Here is a 16,787-nt window from a genome sequence, read left to right as displayed (position 1 = left end):
GACTTAAAGGAGTTAAAACCCAGAGGTAATAAAAAAAAAGAAAAGACGCTTACGTCTGCCGTATAAAGGCTAACGTCAGCTAGCTAGTTAGCCTGAGCGCTAGCCGACGGGTTATGAAAGATGTTGACACCCGAGCTTGTTAACATTCGTCGATGACGTCAGTAAATATTCTTTAGTATATCGAAATACGAGCCGGGAGTATTCTCACAAAAATGAAGCTTCTCCAGTCGGTGTTTGACTTTACACAGTAGCGCAAGTTCCACGTAAATGTTTTGTGTTGCTAACTTTAGCTTCATGGCTACAGCCGCACTCTCGGGCTATCCCGCTAGGTTCTTGCCGGAGATAGATGCGCGTTTAAACGCCAGAACGTGAATTCACTCTGAGATGGTTCAACAGCTGTTCGCAATTGAACGCTAATTGCGGAATTGTGCTTCCAGAGATTATGGAGGATCCCCATACGCGCTACAGCAAACGCCTGGTGAGTAACTTAACCCGAGAGTTCCCGGGACGCCTGCGCTGTTTACAATGCTACCATTAGCGCCTTTGCGTTGAGTATGTGAAGAAACAATCTGCTTTAGTATAGACGCGTTTGAATGCCCTACTCTTCCTCGTTCACGTTGGGACGCTGTCTAGCTACGTTCGTGTGTGTGTGTGTGTGTGTGTGTGTGTGTGTCCCCACCACGATAAGGTAATGAACTTGTCTACGGGTTCATGAAAAAGTCAAGTTCATCCGCTCGTCCTGGCGGTAATATATTCTGGGACCATGTTCATATCCTTACCATTACCTCGTTGTAAAGAAATAGAATTAAAAAAAAAACATATAATTAGTCACAGTCTGTTCCGGACTGAAACAGGATTGATGTCTGTGGATCCAGTTCTTTTCAAATACACATGAAGCGTATCGGGCAGTTATGAAGTGGAGCGCACTAATTCAGATAGTAACACATTTGGGTTAAAAGAATGGGGGTGGGGGAGTTTGATCCATCTGTCTAACCAAGCATAGGTTATCTGTATAGGAGGGATGGGAGTAAGGGGGGGGTCTCATGGAAGATTAGCCCCTGCCATTGTAGCACTGTATTGTTTAGTTCCCGTGTGTGCTGGTTTGGGAGCTGGTCAGCATGGTTTGATTCATTGTCTGGGGTGAATTTTGGCTTTTGGGTTGCTCCGAATGCAAAGGAAGGAACCGTTTACCCATGTGAACATCACAGAAACGGTTGCATCAGGAACATCTATCGGCTTTGTGAGCAGTAAGGCGTCCCACGTTTCTGCCCTCTTTCTGTTTTTCGTCATTCGTCGGCTGTTGGTGTTTAGATGTCGAGGTTGAAATGTGTTTTTTTTGCTTTTGCTTGTAGCGTACCGGAACGCGCCGTCGCTACCAGGATGACGGGATCTCAGACGATGAAATTGAGGGGAAACGAACATTTGACCTGGACGAAAAGTTGAGGTGCTCCAGGTTCACCACTGACTTGATCAAACAAATGGAGGGCCAAGGTGAGTGGGTAGCAATGAGCAAATTAAAAGGTCGTACTATGAATGCATGGAAACTATTCCTGAATACATCAAATGCTGTGTGTAGAAAAACAAGGCTGGCTGCTTGTTCACGCTTTTAGTCACACAACAAAATCAACTGTTAATTGAGGTATGTCTCTACTGGTTCTGTTGATAGAGGTTCTGGTGGGTTTTTTATATTTAAGTTTTGCCTATTTTGCAGATTTCACATTTGAATACATCCAAAGAGAAGGGCTCAGGGAACCAATTGTCTTTGAGCGCGGGGATGGCCTCGGCATAGAGTAAGACATTCTTTAACGGTTTAATCACAGATTAAAATGTTAATAAATTAAATATATCTGGCTAGATTTAAATTATTTCAAAGAAAAGTCATATGAATCCGTGTACATTGATTAAACATTTTTTTTTTTTTGCTTTTTGCAGAATGCCAGACCCGGATTTCAGTGTGAGTGACGTGAAACTGTTTGTGGGTAAGTTCTTGTTGTACGTAAATTAGTTTACACACAATCGACGAAAGTAACAAGACATGCAAATGGAATATGCTGAACGGTGTCATAGGTCATTTAGAAATTGAAAATAATTGTGTTAATGTTGAACTGGCTATAATATTGTCTTTGATCATGCCGCTCTGAGGCGTTTTAATCAGAAACAACAATCTTACAACTTAAACCGGGTTAGGGTTGGGTTTAATCACTCGTCTCTTACAGGTAGTCGACGCATCGTTGACGTGATGGACGTGAACACCCAGAAGGGAATCGAGATGTCCATGGCTCAGTGGCGACGCTACTATGAGACGCCACCATCAGAACGAGAGAAGCTCTACAATGTCATCAGCCTGGAGTTCAGCCACACCAGACTTGAGAATCTTGTCAAACGACCAGCTTCAGTGAGGCTTGATGTGTTTTTGTATTCTACGTTTGTCATCCGTTAGTGTGGCGTCTCGAGTTGGTGCAGAAAACCCGTTTTCTGCTCCTCAATATCCAGGTGGATCTCATCGACTGGGTGGACAACATGTGGCCCCGTCACCTCAAAGAGAGACAGAGAGACTCCACGAATGCCATCATAGACATGCATTATCCAAAAGTACAGAAGTGAGTCAAACAACAACGTATTCTGTGTTACATGCTGATTAATCCAGAATCTAAACTCCGATTGCGTCTCCCATTCTTCGTTCACTGCTCCTAGGTATTGTCTCATGAGTGTGCAGGGCTGCTTCACAGATTTCCACATCGACTTCGGAGGCACTTCCGTCTGGTATCACATCCTGCGAGGAGAAAAGGTGAGTCTGGGTCGACTCGAGAATGAAAGATATCTCTTTGTCGAAATGGTGTCAGAACAAATGCAAATCGGTGCCAAAAAATTACTTTCCCCATTTATGTATTATTATTATTTTTTTATCCCTTAGGTGTTCTGGTTGATTCCACCCACACCACAGAACCTTGATATGTATGAAAACTGGGTTTTGTCAGGGAAACAGGGAGACATATTCTTGGGGGACAAGTGTCATGATTGCCAGAGAATAGAGCTCAAGCAGGGCAACACCTTCATAATCCCCTCAGGTTTGTTCGTGTAACGCTGACGACGCTTCTAGACGTACAAGACGCACGGTGACATTTACGTTCTCTACCATTTCATGTTTCCAGCGTGCTTGTGTCTCGTATGTTCTAGGATGGATCCATGCCGTGTACACTCCCGAGGACACTTTGGTGTTCGGGGGGAACTTCCTGCACAGCTTTAACATCCCGATGCAGCTCAACATCTACAGCATTGAGGATCGTACGCGGGTGAGCAGATAATTATCTGTCCTCTTGACGTGCAAGAGTTTTAGTGCGACTCTCAACAATGTCGCTTTCCTCTTTAATACTCGTTGGTGCACACTTTTCTATTCCCATGGCTGATTCTGATTCATAAACACAACAGTTCTAGCTTTTTCTTAAATGATTGTGAAAACAGATTGATAAAAGTACTTTAAACCATTGTTACAAAAAAATGACACTTAAAGTTGCACACATTTGTTTGGGGATGTGCTTGAAGTTTGTAGTTCTTGCATTATGCCCATTATAACTCAAAATCCTTATACTTTTACATTTTTTTTTTTAATTCTAATATGTGCTATTTGGAGTTTCAATTGTTTTCCAATCACTTCAAGCCACACGACCCTTCAGTCAAAGTCCACAAAGTTATGACAACTACTGTGTATTTCACAAAGAAATACCTTCGAATTATTTGTTCAACAAGCAGAAAATACAGATTTATCTACAAAGTACCAGTTTAAATCAGCCGATTGTGTTAAATTCTTTCACTGTTCAGGCAGGGTGTCATGGATTTTTTATTTATTCTATTTCTGCCCTCAAGGTGCCGACAAAGTTCCGCTACCCATTCTACTACGAGATGTGCTGGTATGTTCTGGAGAGGTACCTCTACTGTCTGACCAACGTCTCCCACCTCACCCCAGAGTTCCAAAAATACTCTCTAGGCATCGGTGAGCATGAATGAAAACAGGCAAACATGGCCGGCCTCATTAGTTTCTGAAGAGACGTGAGACATAATTGATATTAACTTCAGCCATCGTGTTGCCTGTCTTTTTGTTTTGTTCTTAGGACTGACCCCGGCTGACCTTGAAACCAGTGACCAAACTGGGATGGGTACCTCCGATGGTGGTAACGGTGATGCTGAAAATGAGAAGGTTAAGTTTGAGGAAGACGTCGTCCCAGAACAAGAGGAAGCTCGTGTTGCCGCGCCCAGGCGTGTGCTGACGACCTTCGAGCTGGAAGGGCTGTGTAATCTTCTGGGGAAGCTGGAGGAGCTGCCGGAACACAAAAAGTGTGTCCCGGCCGGCATCGGGAACGCTTCAGCCCTGCTCGGCGACATGAGGGTGGGCGCCGGCTGCGTTTCGCTGAACTTCACGATGCGACATTCAGGGCGTGGATATTTCCTTTTTTTTTTTTTGTCTTACTACTCCTTTGCGTTGTTCAGGTTCTTCTAAAGGAACACAGTATTGACGATCCCAAGCTATCCTACACTGGAGAGCCCATCGTCAGGTGGCCTGAACGGGTAATTAGAGCCAGCGTTGATTTCAATTGATCGTGATTGATCTGAAACTGCATTTGCAGGAAACGGTCGTAACCCAGCTCTTCTCTATTCCAGCCAGCGTGGTACCAGCCGCCGGCTCCCCCACCCCCTGTTCTTCACCGCCCCCGCCTGGGCCCGGCCCTCCCCAAGGCTCACGGTCAGAGGCGCACTAAACGCGCCTCCATCTCGGCCCTGAGGCGAAGGCGAGTGCGGTGCAAGCGGTGCGCCGGCTGCCGCAGGAAGGAATGTGGCGACTGCCATTACTGCCACGACATGAGGAAGTTCGGGGGGCCTGGGCGCATGAAGAAGGGCTGCCTCAAGAGACAGTGCCTCACAGTGAGTAGTCATCATCATCAGCATCATCATCATCTCTGTGTGTGTGGAAACAAGCTAATCTGGACTAAGGTGTTGCCTCAGAAACTTCTGATCCTCTATTTTTTCCTTTTAGCCGGCCTTGCCGAACACAGCGCGATGTGCCGTATGCAGAGAAGGGGAATCGGACGAATCAAATCCAAGCACTCATTCTCTCATGGAGTGCGCCGTCTGCTCACAAATTGTCCATCCTCGCTGTATTAAGGTAATTTATTGTGACGTCACGATTGCTTTATCCGACAGTTTTATTGTTTCTTGCTTGCAGAGCAACGTTTTGTTTTCTCAGATACAAGTTGCTGTTTGAAAGTGAGTCTGTTCTTTGTTTCAGGAACCTGGAGAGGGAAAGATCAATAAGGATTTGCCCAGCTGCTGGGAATGTCCTCGATGCTACCAAGGCAAGGACTCGGCGTCAGAGGTACCAGATAACCGGATACACACCTCCACTCGTATTTATCAGCATGGGTGGAAATGTTTCTGTGGATATTCCCATCTGATAAGATGACGATGCAGGCAGAAACATTCAATGCAAATCAGTTGCATTTATTTTATTGAGATATTAAAAAAGCCAATATAATATATTTGCACTATCGACTAAATTCCAATATAGTTCATCCTCCAATGACTTCAGCGTTGTCTACTAACCTTTCCTGCCCCCCCCCCCCCAGTCTTCCAGCGATGAGGAAAGTGGCGAGTCGGAGGAATCGACCTCCTCACCGTCGCCCAAACTTGCCTACCGGGAAGGCATCGGTGTTGTTGAAGCGGCGAGACAAGGGAGACGTAGCAGGGCTCCGTCCCGACCCACGGCACCGCCACCTTCTCAGAAATTGCTCCTCCAGCACCAACAGAACCGCAAGAGAGCAAGTGCACTGGAGCTCAGGCTGAAGAAGAGGGTAAGGCGGAAACGTTACAGTAATCCAGAATGGTAACCGTGCAGGCCAGACGCCAGCAATGTGCATGTTGGGAAGTGTTCATGGTATGAGAAACATCACATTTTATAACCTGGAACACCAAGAAACTCGTAAAAAAGTGTTACCTTAATATGAAAGTTGGACTTGCCCTGAAAGGGGTTGAGAGGATGATGATCTATTGTTGTTCCGGTTTATTCATGTCTTTCCCCTACCTTTTTATTTTTAACTTTTTGCAGATGAGACTGGAGAGCAGCAGATTTCTATCAGTAAGCGATGCTTTAATTCCTGCAATAATTGTTGTTGTTGTTTTTAAACCCAGTGAGGTATGATTGTAGTTGTAACGTGGCATAATATATACAAACGATGTCTGTATCTACAATTACTTATACCTCATTGAGTAGATTTTCAAAGGATTTGCCATACTGAGAAACTTAGTATGCTGCTTTTATATTTCATTCATTATCTTGATATTCTTGATCTTTTCCCTCCCGACAGAAGCGGTCGTCTCTTGCTCGTTCTCCCAGGCTAATGGGCCACCGGATGCTATCCCGTCTGCGCTCTCCAACCAGCAGACTATCTCAGGGCAGAAGCCGGAGCTCCTCCTGGGGGGCCGGCACCTCTCACTACAGCCCCCCAGCGAGGCCTGGGTCCTTCCAACGGCAGCAGTCTTCCCCCGGCATGGCATTTGAGCCCAAGGGAGATTCCCGCAGAGGGATCGGAAGAGGGGTCAGGCTGCGAGGAGGAGGAGCTGGAAGAGGAAGCGGAAGCGGCCGACGCCACGGAGAGTTGAAGGAGGAGAGCGAGGACAGCAGCAGCAGCAGCGGCTCCAGCAGCAGCAGCGATGAAGAGGAAAAGGGACTCGCCGGTGGGAGGGGATTGGATAAAGAGAACCGGCCGCAGTCGAGGCAAGGAGGACAAGAAGCCAAAGGGAGAGAAGAGGAGGGGAGCCGTAACGGTGCAGAGGAGGACGAGGAGCAGGAGATGGAGCAAGACTCTCAGGCGGGTGGGACAGACGCTTCATGTCTTAAAGTCACGCTTCAAAAGCCAGCGAAGGCCAAACGGGAGCCGTCGGCCATCGTTCCCAAACTAGAGGCCGTCGCCTCTAAAGCTTCCCCTCCAGCGACGCACAATCAGCCCCGAGTGCTCGTCAGACCCCCCATCAGGAATCCTGGCCCGCATTCTGATCAGCACTCCGACAGACACACTCGCAGCGGACACGCCGCCTCCCACACCTCCCACCCAGAGAGGCCGGAGGGCTCCAAGAGAAAGCCCAGCAGGCCAACGAAAGCCAGCAACGGTGCCTCCTGTTCTTCATCTTCATCTTCTGAGCTTCCTCATCCCCGCGTTCCCCTGTCCGCCTTGCAGGGAGGAGGGAGTGAGGGCGACAGGGAGAACGGCGGCGGCGGGCCGGGCTGCGAGAGGGAAGTGTGGGTCTCCGTCTTCCGTTACTTAAGTCGCACGGATCTCTGCATCTGCATGGCCGTCTGCAAGAACTGGTACAAATGGTGAGTTCAGGGTCACCCCGCCTTCGTTTAGGAATCCCAGCTCCGGTTTAATGTCGCGGCTGTCCTGATGAATGGGAGTTGTAGTTTATTAGACTTGTTGAAGATCCGTCTCACCCATGCTAGTTTATTCAATTGCAAACGGAGTCTTTCCTCGTTCGTTATTTGCGTGTCTGTGGCTCGTATTACTCGTTGACTGGATGAGGTGTTGATCAGGACTTGCACTCGCCTCGCAGGTGCTTAGACAAGCGGCTGTGGGCACGGATTGACCTGAGCGTCAAACGGACGGTGACCCCTCAGGCGCTGACCGGCATCATCAAGAGGCAGCCAGTGACGCTCGATCTCTCCTGGACCAACATCTCTAAGAAGCAGTTGAATTGGCTCGTCGGCCGACTTCCTGGTACGTCAAACGGCGCCCGGTGTCGCGTAGAAATGTCCCGGCGCGTCCATTAAAGACGGATCGGCTCTTGTGCTCGCAGGGCTGAAGGACCTGATGCTGGCAGGCTGCTCCTGGACGTCCATCTCTGCTCTCTGCTCGTCGAGCTGCCCTCTCCTCCGTTCTCTGGATCTGCGCTACGCAGACGGGGTCAAAGACTCTCAGATCAAAGATCTGGTCAGCCCTCCAGGTGAGAAACGTTGCCTCAGATACGCGTGTTCGGCTGCTGATGGATGAACCCCACGCCTGATTGGATGTTTAATACCTGCCCGTCTCATTAACCGTTCTTCCCCCCCCCCCCCTCCCAATGACCTGTGTGAACGGCGCCTCCCGCAGGCTGTGACAATCGCAGTCAGATGCGGACCATTCAGTGTCTGCGGCTGGCAGGCCTGGACATCACGTACGCCACTCTGCGCCTGGTGATCCGCCACATGCCCCACCTAACGAAACTAGACCTCTCCCACTGCAGCGGCCTCACCGACCACTCCGTCAACTTGCTGACCGCGGTGGGGTCGTCTACCAGAAACACCCTGACGGAACTCAACCTGGGAGGTAAGAGGACCCTCTGCGCACCGGCGTATTCTTTTAGTTTATCTCCAGAACTGACGCGTCCGTGTGTCCGTCTCCTTCCCAGGCTGCAGCAAACTGACAGACTCGTGTTTAAAGTATCTCCGCCGCCTCTCGTGCATCTCGCTGCTCGACCTGCGAGGCTGTAAATGCGTCTCCCGTAAGGCCTGCGAGGCCTTTATCTCAGAGCTGTCGGTCAACATGCTCTACTGCCTCTCCGATGAAAAACTGATCCAGAGGATATCGTAAGCCGAGTTGGGGAGCAAAGGGGGGGGGGGGCTGATTCTGTTGTAACAAGAAGGACAAAGATGGGGAAGTGCGCTTGCAAAGGAGTAAATGTTAGGGGTGGGGTCTGGACTGGGAGGGCTTGCTCACTTTACTGGTGGTGGAACGATATTTCCTTTCAAAGCTGAATGCATTTTTCCCGGTTCATCTAAAGAGACTCTTTCTGTTTTGTTTTGGGAGGAATTGATGTGTGATTTCGTAAAAGAACATGGGCAATAATTAATGAGCTCATTTGCATAAACAAACGTTCACCTTTGGACAGATGACAGTCGTCCAGAAATCAGCAAAGACTTTTGAGTTTCATCCTCGGTTTAAAACTTCTTTTTGTTTGGCTGATAAACGGTGAATCATTTTGACTCGTTTGGTTTCAGCTGTGTTCGGTTGTTCAGGTTCCTCTTTGAATACGTGTATTTTATGCACAACGTCTATGCTTTGTATTGTTTTGTTTTTTTTACCAGTCATACGTTCAGTTTCAGAAGTTGCTTGCTTGGATGTGACAGTAGTTCGGTGTTTTTCCCGATGAGCATAAGTAAGTGGTTCTAGAGAGTGAAAATGCAATCGCCATGGCGAGGAGACCTCACCCTAACAGAGGGCAGGTTGCACTAAGCGTACGAGGTAAACGAATCACAGGAATGATGAAATGACCGATCGACTTCCGGTGCTATTAGTTCCAAACTCTTCTAGCTCCTGTTGTAGAGACAACGTTTAGAACAAATAGTGCTAATATTCTAGATATGAGATTCTAGAACTGCTCCCGACTCCTCTTTCCTACACATTATTTTCTTTTCATGAATGGGGGGGGGCGTGAGTATCTACTTGACACCAAAAGTTCATGACCTTGTTCCAATCCAATGTAGAGACGTTTGACTTTGTTGTGGGGGGGCAGGGTGTTCATTTCTTTGGTCCCTTCTTGTGTCGTGTTTCTGTATCGAAGTTCTCCGAGACTGCTCTCCCCTTGGCCATATACTTTCAAAAATGAATATAAGTATATAATAAATATTTTTCTTTTGTGTAAATGTGTTTTTTTTGGGTATCAAACGGGAATCGCGGTAGCAATGTAATTATTTTCAGAAGCTTCTTTTTTTATGTTGTTTGTGTTATTTTTAATGAAAAATAAAGAACTAAAAAACAGCGGGCTATCTGTAGTTTCTCACAGAAGTGTGTTCTGTAAGCTGAGTTTTGAGTACTCTGAACCGGTTCCTCCCTTCCTGCTCTCCAGCCTGGAAACGCAGCCACAGAATAAACGCTACATCGGAATTAAATCTGCGTTTAAAGGCTGACATCAGACAGATGAAACGATCCAATCGGATCTCCCTCGACCCGACTGACCTGGATGTGAAGCTGGACTATCGCTTTATATTTTGACCAACAACAACTCGGCCAGATGAGCGGAGCGGCTGCGGGATATCCGCGCTCGTGTTAGCCGGCGGTTCAGTCAATATTTGCTCTTCGTCGTGGAAAAATGAACGGATTTAGGAGGCGCATTTCCGTGTGCTTCAATTTACTGTCTTACCATTTATGAAAACCAGGTGTCAAGAGGAGCCGGAAGCGATGCTATTAGCCGGCTAGCTAACGATAGCACTGCTAGCTGCTAGCTAACGTCAACCACATCAGATTAGTGGGCTGAGTTAGTTCGGGCTAACTCAGCCCACTAATTTAAATAAGAACGAACGGCGTGGTTTGGATGCAGCCTGACGGGAACCGCTAAGATTTGCATAGTGACAGTTTATTCTAAATTTTATTCTAATTTCTTTATTCGTTGAAGCGCTTCTTTCTGGTTTTGCTACTGGGAACAAAGCTAAAGCTAGCTTACTGGGCTAGCTAGCTGTAGCGGGGCGGAAGCGACAACCATGGCACAAGAGGAGTTTCCTCTTCATCACCTCGTCTGGAACAATCAGTATCTGGAGCTGGACGGAGAGCTGCAGAACAGAGAGGTTCGTGGAGAACAAGCGCTTATTTGGGGGTGCTGGTGAATGGAGGGTTCTTTGTTTTGTTTGTTTCACGGGTGCGTTTCATTTGTCGGGACTGCATCGCGCTGATGCGGTGTGTTTGGCTTCCCGCAGCAGGACGTGGAGCGCTTGGATCCGAGGGGGCGCACCCCGCTGGAGCTGGCGGTGTGCCTGGGCCATCTGGAGTCGGCCCGGGTCCTGCTCAGGCACTCCTCGGACCCGACGCACTGCAACGCAGAAGGCTGGACCGGTGAGCCTCCTCCTGTCGCCTCCTCCAGGCTCGTTGTGAGGGCGAGGAGAAATCTCTAAATGGAGGTTCCCCGTGTTTCAGCCCTGCAGGAGGCGGTGAGCACCGGAGACCCCGAGCTGGTTCAGCTGGTGCTTCAGTACAGGGACTTCAAACGTGCTACTGAGAGACTGGCGGGCATCCCGGAACTGCTTAGCAAGCTACGACGGGTAAAGGCTGCGTCGCAACGTCTGTTTCACGAAGTTTCATCCTTCAAGTTTTAGAAGCGCTGCCTCAAAGCTTTAACTTACGTCATCCAGACGTAATCAGGATGATCTAACAGATTTGTCTCCTTGATGTCCTCCAGGCGCGGGACTTCTATGTGGAAATGAAGTGGGAATTCACCAGTTGGGGTGAGTGTGTGTTCACCTGTGTGTGTTTTCACCGAGGTCAGTTTCAGCACTGCAGGGATTGGACAGCTCCCCCCCAAAGAGCAGCTGTCGCTCAGCGGGCTTTGACAGGGCCCGATTGTTCCGTTAAGTTTCACATGGCCTAAACATAAAACAACGTAATCACCTCTTCCACCTCTTAACTCGTTGGACGCCATCGATTTCCAAAGACATTTGAATTCTGCATCTCCAGAAATGGAATAAAAAAAATAATGTGTCAATATTCTTATTTATAATTCGAAAAATGACTAAATAAATCAATTTTTAAATAATTATTTTGGCCAAAATCAGTCGAAAAGAACATCCAACCAAGAGGTTAAAAGCCAAAATGTGCATGAATCATGCCAGATGGATCGATCGATGGGTATATAGATGGATAAATAAATCTGTTCAATGAGACCGTTTCAGCCTCAGATCATTACAAACTGAAACGTTTTGCTATCTTAAGTATCACTTGGGGGGGGGGGGGGGGAAAGGGGAATCCTGGGGGGGGGGGAAGGGGAATCCTAGGGGGTCCCATTGAGTCTTTCCCTCGCTGTTCCCCGTTCGCTTACGTCGCTTCTCTTCTTTCTTCTCCGTCCGCCATCAGTGCCGTTGGTGTCAAAGGTTTGTCCCAGCGACGTCTACCGGGTGTGGAAGAGCGGCTCGTGCCTCCGCGTGGACACCACCCTCCTGGGCTTCGAACACATGACCTGGCTAAAAGGGCGGCGCAGCTACATCTTCAAAGGTGGAGGTGTGTGGAAGCGCGCGCCTCTCAAACTGCAGTCCGCGCATACAAACAGGGACCCCCCCCCCCTCTCCCCCGACATCAGTCATCCTTTTGGTTCCTCCTCTTCGTAGACGATGGAGCCGTGGTGATGGAGGTGGACCACGAGAAGCAGGTGGTGTACACGGAGCCGCTGGTGCTCTCCCCCCGCGATGCGCCCTCCCTGCTCGCTGCCATGCAGCCGTCGCAGGAGAACACGGCCCAGAGGCTCACGTCGCCCATCGTCTCCACGCACCTCAACACGCGCAACATCGCCTTCGAACGGTAGAAACGCCGGATGATCGACGTCGCGTCTGACATCTGTGTGATTTTTTTACGGCATGTCTCCGTTCGTTCAGGAACAAGTCGGGGATCTGGGGCTGGCGTTCCGAAAAGAGCGAGGTGGTCAGCGGGTATGAAGCCAAGGTACGCGACCGAGTACTGATCCGACCCAGTTCTGATGGGGGTTTTATTATAACAGGAGCAGACCTGGCTAAAATATACAGTCCAGATCGTTTTGGACCTTTGTTCAATGTTCTTTAATCCACTTTCAGTTTATAACAAGAGAATTTAATCCTTTGCGGTCACAAGAATTTAGATTTTGTTTTTATATAAAAGCTTAATTTCACACAAGGAAGAAGCTGCCTGAATTCAAAAGGGATTTTGAGGAGGAACATTTAGTGCTTTCGTGTTTGCCTCGCAGAGGGCGGTCTACACTCCGCAATAGTTTTATGTACGACTGTTTACACAAATGCGTTTATAGAAACGCCCCTCAGGGTCTTTCTGTTTCGCTGTGTTCAGGTCTACGGCGCCACCAACGTGGAGCTCGTGACTCGATCAAGGACGGAGCATCTATCAGACCAGGATAAGTCAAGAAGCAAAGGTGAACACACACGAACGATGAATTATAGGCCACGCCAATCCGGAACATTTATGTAGTAGTAACGACGCCCCCCCCCCCCAGGCTCAAAGACTCCTCTGCAGTCTTTCCTGGGAATCGCTGAGCAACACACGGCTCACAACGGGGTGAGAGTCTCGCCACGGCGTCCGCCTGTAGCCGTCTTTGTGACGGCGCGTTCGTAACACTTTGCGTTTCTGTCAGAGTAACGTGTCCCAGTGCGCCAGTCCTCACAACCCCACCGCCATCACGGCGGAGGAGTACTTCAACGCCGAGTTCAACCTGAACGGCCGGGACATCGGACGCCCCGTCGAGCTCACTAGCAAAGTCCAGAAGTATGGCGCAGCCATGGAAACGCACGCATTAATACCCGCTTGCTTCTCGCGCTCCATTTGACCGGTTCTTCACTCTGGTCTCTCCTGCAGGTTCAAGGCGACCCTGTGGCTGAGCGAGAGTCACCCTCTGTCTCTGGCCGAGCAGGTGACGCCCATCATCGACCTCATGGCTATCTCCAACGCCCACTTCGCCAAGCTGCGTGACTTCATCACCCTGCGCCTGCCGCCGGGCTTCCCCGTCAAGATAGGTGGGGGGCGCCAGTTTCAGAAGCAATGAATTGGCGCTGCAGGAATAATTTTATCCGTACAAATGTTCTTCCAGAAATTCCTCTGTTCCACGTGTTGAACGCCAGAGTGACGTTCAGTAACCTGTGCGGGTGCGACGAGCCCGTCGCCTCCGTGGTCGTCCACAAACCGGAGGGCTCGGACGAAGCGGGTGAGCAGCTCATTAAAATGCGCCTCTGTGTATAATAAAGCCTTTGATGGCGTGTCCAGTGACGCTGTAAACCACTCCCCTCCCAGGTCAGTCCGCCCCCCCCTTCCAGTGTGAGGTAGACCCTTCGGTGTTTGAACCCCCGGCAGACTACACCACCCTCGGCCCGGGCCGCAGCGAACCAATGAGGGACGAGGATGACAACCTGCTGCAGTTCGCCATCCAGCAGAGCCTGTTGGATGCCGGCACTGAGAGCGACCAGGTCAGAGTTATGTGACTGTTACCCCTTGATTTTACTACCCACCCCCCCCCGCCCCCAACGCATTGAAGACAGGGATATAAAAATTAGTTCTGTCCGCCCGATGACCCCCGTCTATAATTAATGTAAGAACAGCTAAACTGCTTGCTGTATTTACGTTTCTTAAACGTATTTTCAACATTCATTTAAATGCTTTGCGCAAAGAGCCAGTTGTGACACTTGTTCTGGTTTCAGGTGACCATCTGGGAGGCTCTGACCAACAGCCGCCCGGTGCCTCAGAGTCCGCTGTACGAGGAAGACTCCCTGCTGGAGAGGTGACGGGACGATAACCACGTTAATGTTCATGAAGACTCACTTCCTGGTTTGAGAGTCGCATGATTTCAGCCATCCGGGCTTCGTACGGTCTCTTTGATGGATCCACTTAGGCCTCTCACTGTTAAAACACAATTGCCTGATTTACCGTTATTCGAGCCAGCGACATAATTATTCAGTCTCTCCCATACTTCAATTTGGAAACAGTTGGATGAAATGCAATATAAACCCCCTGCGATGATTGGAGAGTTAAATTAGTCTCTGGAGGGGTCACGGTACCACTAAATGTCCCTTTGTCTTTATTAGATATTAGTATTATCTAATAAAGCAGCAGATGCCGTCATCCTGGAATGAAGGCCAGCAGGGAAACTCCCCTGTTAAAACTCTGTTTGGTTCAAATCTGAATCTCCTTCATTCTTTATTTTTTTTTCCCAGAGCGATCCACGAGTCCCTGTCCATCTCGCTGGCCAGCAGAGACGGGGAGGACACGTCTGACCCCAGTCAACAGTCCTCCGTGTCCCCTCCGGAGCCCACGGCTAACTCCCCGCTGCCCTACAGCGCGGCGACCGACCCGCGGCTGTCGGGACACTTTGGCGTGGCGTCCAGCTTCGACGAGCAGCTGCGTATCGCCATGGAGCTGTCATGCCAGGAGCAGGACGAGATAGATAGGTGAGCCGGCGTTGCATTCGTGTACGAGGTTTAATAAAAGCTACCCAAAGATGTTACGAGCCTTCATTTGAGCTATGAAGAAGAATTTTAAGTTTGAAATTTGTTTAATCACCTTTTTGGTATTTTAGCTAAATACTCTCCTAATAATAAATACTTATTAGTAATATGAAGAAGTATGTATTTTCAAAACTGTAACATTTCTCTATAACCGTTTAATTTAAATTAAAATCTCATCACAAGATCTTCCAAATACGAAAGAACAACATGAGAAAACCTTTATAAGCGGTGAAAAAACTCTAAAGAACTAATTGAAGGAATAATAAATCCCTGGAGGCTTTTATTTGACCGGTAATTAAAATTCAAATAACGGCCATTGTTTCGACTCCTTTATTTGTGCGCTTTAGGAGGCAAAAGGAGGAAGAGGAGGAGCTGGAAAGGATCCTGCAGTTGTCACTCACCGAGAAGTAATGGCACAAAATCGAAGGATCGAAGATCTCACTGGGGAACAAACCTAATTATTTATTTCATTTTATTTTTAAATCCTGGGATGTTTAAGTTATTATTGCAGATGTTCTATTTGTCTTTCTCGCACAACGGCTGTGACAGCAGGAGGTAAACGTGTGAGAGAAACCAGATGCAGTGGTGAATAAGAAGAGGTGGAAACCAGTAGTACACTACACTATAGTGAAGTACACCAAACTATAGTGAAGTACGCTAAACTATAGTGAAGTACACCAAACTATAGTGAAGTACGCTAAACTATAGTGAAGTACACTAAAAGTCTTTTTCCTTTTTTTATCGAACATTTTTCACGGTCTTGCTGTCTTTTGAGTACTGAATGATCCTTAAACTTTAAACCTATAACATGATCCATGATTAATATTGAAAAGTAAAAAAATATATATAATCTTGATGGAATAACTATGAAATAAAAATGTGATTATAGCATTTAAATCATTTATGTTGGCTTATTCCTATGTGTGAAAAATAAAGACTCGTGTTCATCCTAACTCTTGTTTGTTTCCTTCATTGACGGCGTTTGAATGTTTTATTGTTTGATATTTATTCCATATCAAAGTGGACAATGATTCTGATCTCTACAATAATTGATGCATGGTAGTGATCGCACACGCACACACACACACGCACACACACACACCCCAATTATTGAATAAGAGAAAGCATAATATTAATACTCTATCTCCAACTTTTCTTTACCCTTCGTTTGCCACCATCTCCCAGCTGTCGATGACGTCATAATCAACGTCATAAAGCATCTCACAATCAATGTCTCTTAAACTTTGCGCCCATTTAGCAGCTGCCGATAGATAACACAGAACAGATGCTTATAAAATGTAGGCCAACGTTACCGATACTTCGGCAGTAGTCGCTGAGGCCTATGTGGGTATTTTAGAACTCTGGAATCAGTTTTGGTTGACCAACATTTTAACGCCCGGAAACTGAGAGTGCCTCGCTTCTCGCTACAAACAAGGAATGAGCGTAGCTGGCTGGTAGAATAGCAAAGTTGCTGATCCTTCCTCAGATGTATGGAAAGTGAAAAGTATTACGTGCTGCGAGGTCTCATGAAGTGAAGTAAAAGCTGTGAGAGTAGCGATCGCGTTTTTGAAATTAATTTCACATTGTTTATTAATTTAGCTAACGGGACAAGCCGGAAAAAGAACAGTCGGCTATAACAGCGCTATTATTAGTTAGCATAGCGCTGGTTAGCCGGATGCTAACCGACCTACCCACGTGTTACAATACAATAGTACGTAAAAACCTCACCAACGATAATCAATGTTTCCCATGTCGGCTATTTAGAGAAAAAAATGAGACATTAGCCACTTTTGTTTGACAGCAA

General features: G+C 47.9%; 2 protein-coding genes across 2 annotated transcripts; both read left to right on the top strand.

Moving 5' to 3' along the window:
• The first annotated feature begins 442 nt into the window (after positions 1–442).
• Positions 443–9,776, top strand: kdm2ab (lysine (K)-specific demethylase 2Ab). Its single transcript, XM_068740364.1, has 22 exons — positions 443–478; positions 1,353–1,491; positions 1,712–1,790; positions 1,933–1,979; positions 2,217–2,395; positions 2,494–2,600; positions 2,695–2,788; positions 2,915–3,068; positions 3,178–3,293; positions 3,865–3,991; positions 4,110–4,384; positions 4,486–4,563; positions 4,657–4,917; positions 5,030–5,158; positions 5,282–5,368; positions 5,619–5,843; positions 6,098–6,127; positions 6,357–7,366; positions 7,600–7,763; positions 7,843–7,989; positions 8,136–8,351; positions 8,434–9,776. The coding sequence occupies exons 1-22, from the start codon at positions 443–445 to the stop codon at positions 8,613–8,615; spliced, it is 3,882 nt and encodes a 1,293-aa protein (XP_068596465.1). The 3' UTR covers positions 8,616–9,776.
• Positions 9,777–10,501: 725 nt separating this feature from the next.
• On the top strand, positions 10,502–15,917 carry ankrd13d (ankyrin repeat domain 13 family, member D). The gene is made up of 16 exons (XM_068740279.1): positions 10,502–10,585; positions 10,715–10,850; positions 10,932–11,056; positions 11,194–11,239; positions 11,865–12,008; positions 12,116–12,305; positions 12,380–12,446; positions 12,822–12,903; positions 12,985–13,046; positions 13,123–13,253; positions 13,344–13,501; positions 13,576–13,689; positions 13,776–13,948; positions 14,180–14,259; positions 14,693–14,926; positions 15,331–15,917. Exons 1-16 carry the CDS (start codon positions 10,502–10,504, stop codon positions 15,392–15,394), a joined length of 1,890 nt encoding a protein of 629 aa, XP_068596380.1. The 3' UTR covers positions 15,395–15,917.
• The last annotated feature ends 870 nt before the right edge of the window (positions 15,918–16,787 follow it).

The sequence above is a fragment of the Brachionichthys hirsutus genome, chromosome 6 (genome assembly GCF_040956055.1).
Source record: "Brachionichthys hirsutus isolate HB-005 chromosome 6, CSIRO-AGI_Bhir_v1, whole genome shotgun sequence".
Classification (NCBI taxonomy): Eukaryota; Metazoa; Chordata; class Actinopteri; order Lophiiformes; family Brachionichthyidae; genus Brachionichthys; species Brachionichthys hirsutus.
The sequence above is the reverse complement of the archived record's forward strand: the minus strand, read 5'-3'. Positions and strand labels throughout refer to the sequence as shown.

Bases quoted from the DNA above. Each gene is read 5' to 3' on its own strand.
- kdm2ab (XM_068740364.1), top strand. From the start codon at position 443: ATGGAGGATCCCCATACGCGCTACAGCAAACGCCTG. The intron at 2,601-2,694 runs GTGAGTCAAACA...CACTGCTCCTAG, and splicing joins CATTATCCAAAAGTACAGAA to GTATTGTCTCATGAGTGTGC. The intron at 5,159-5,281 runs GTAATTTATTGT...TCTTTGTTTCAG, and splicing joins TCCATCCTCGCTGTATTAAG to GAACCTGGAGAGGGAAAGAT.
- ankrd13d (XM_068740279.1), top strand. From the start codon at position 10,502: ATGGCACAAGAGGAGTTTCCTCTTCATCACCTCGTCTGGAACAATCAG. The intron at 12,306-12,379 runs GTAGAAACGCCG...CCGTTCGTTCAG, and splicing joins CGCAACATCGCCTTCGAACG to GAACAAGTCGGGGATCTGGG. The intron at 13,254-13,343 runs GTATGGCGCAGC...TCTCTCCTGCAG, and splicing joins CTCACTAGCAAAGTCCAGAA to GTTCAAGGCGACCCTGTGGC.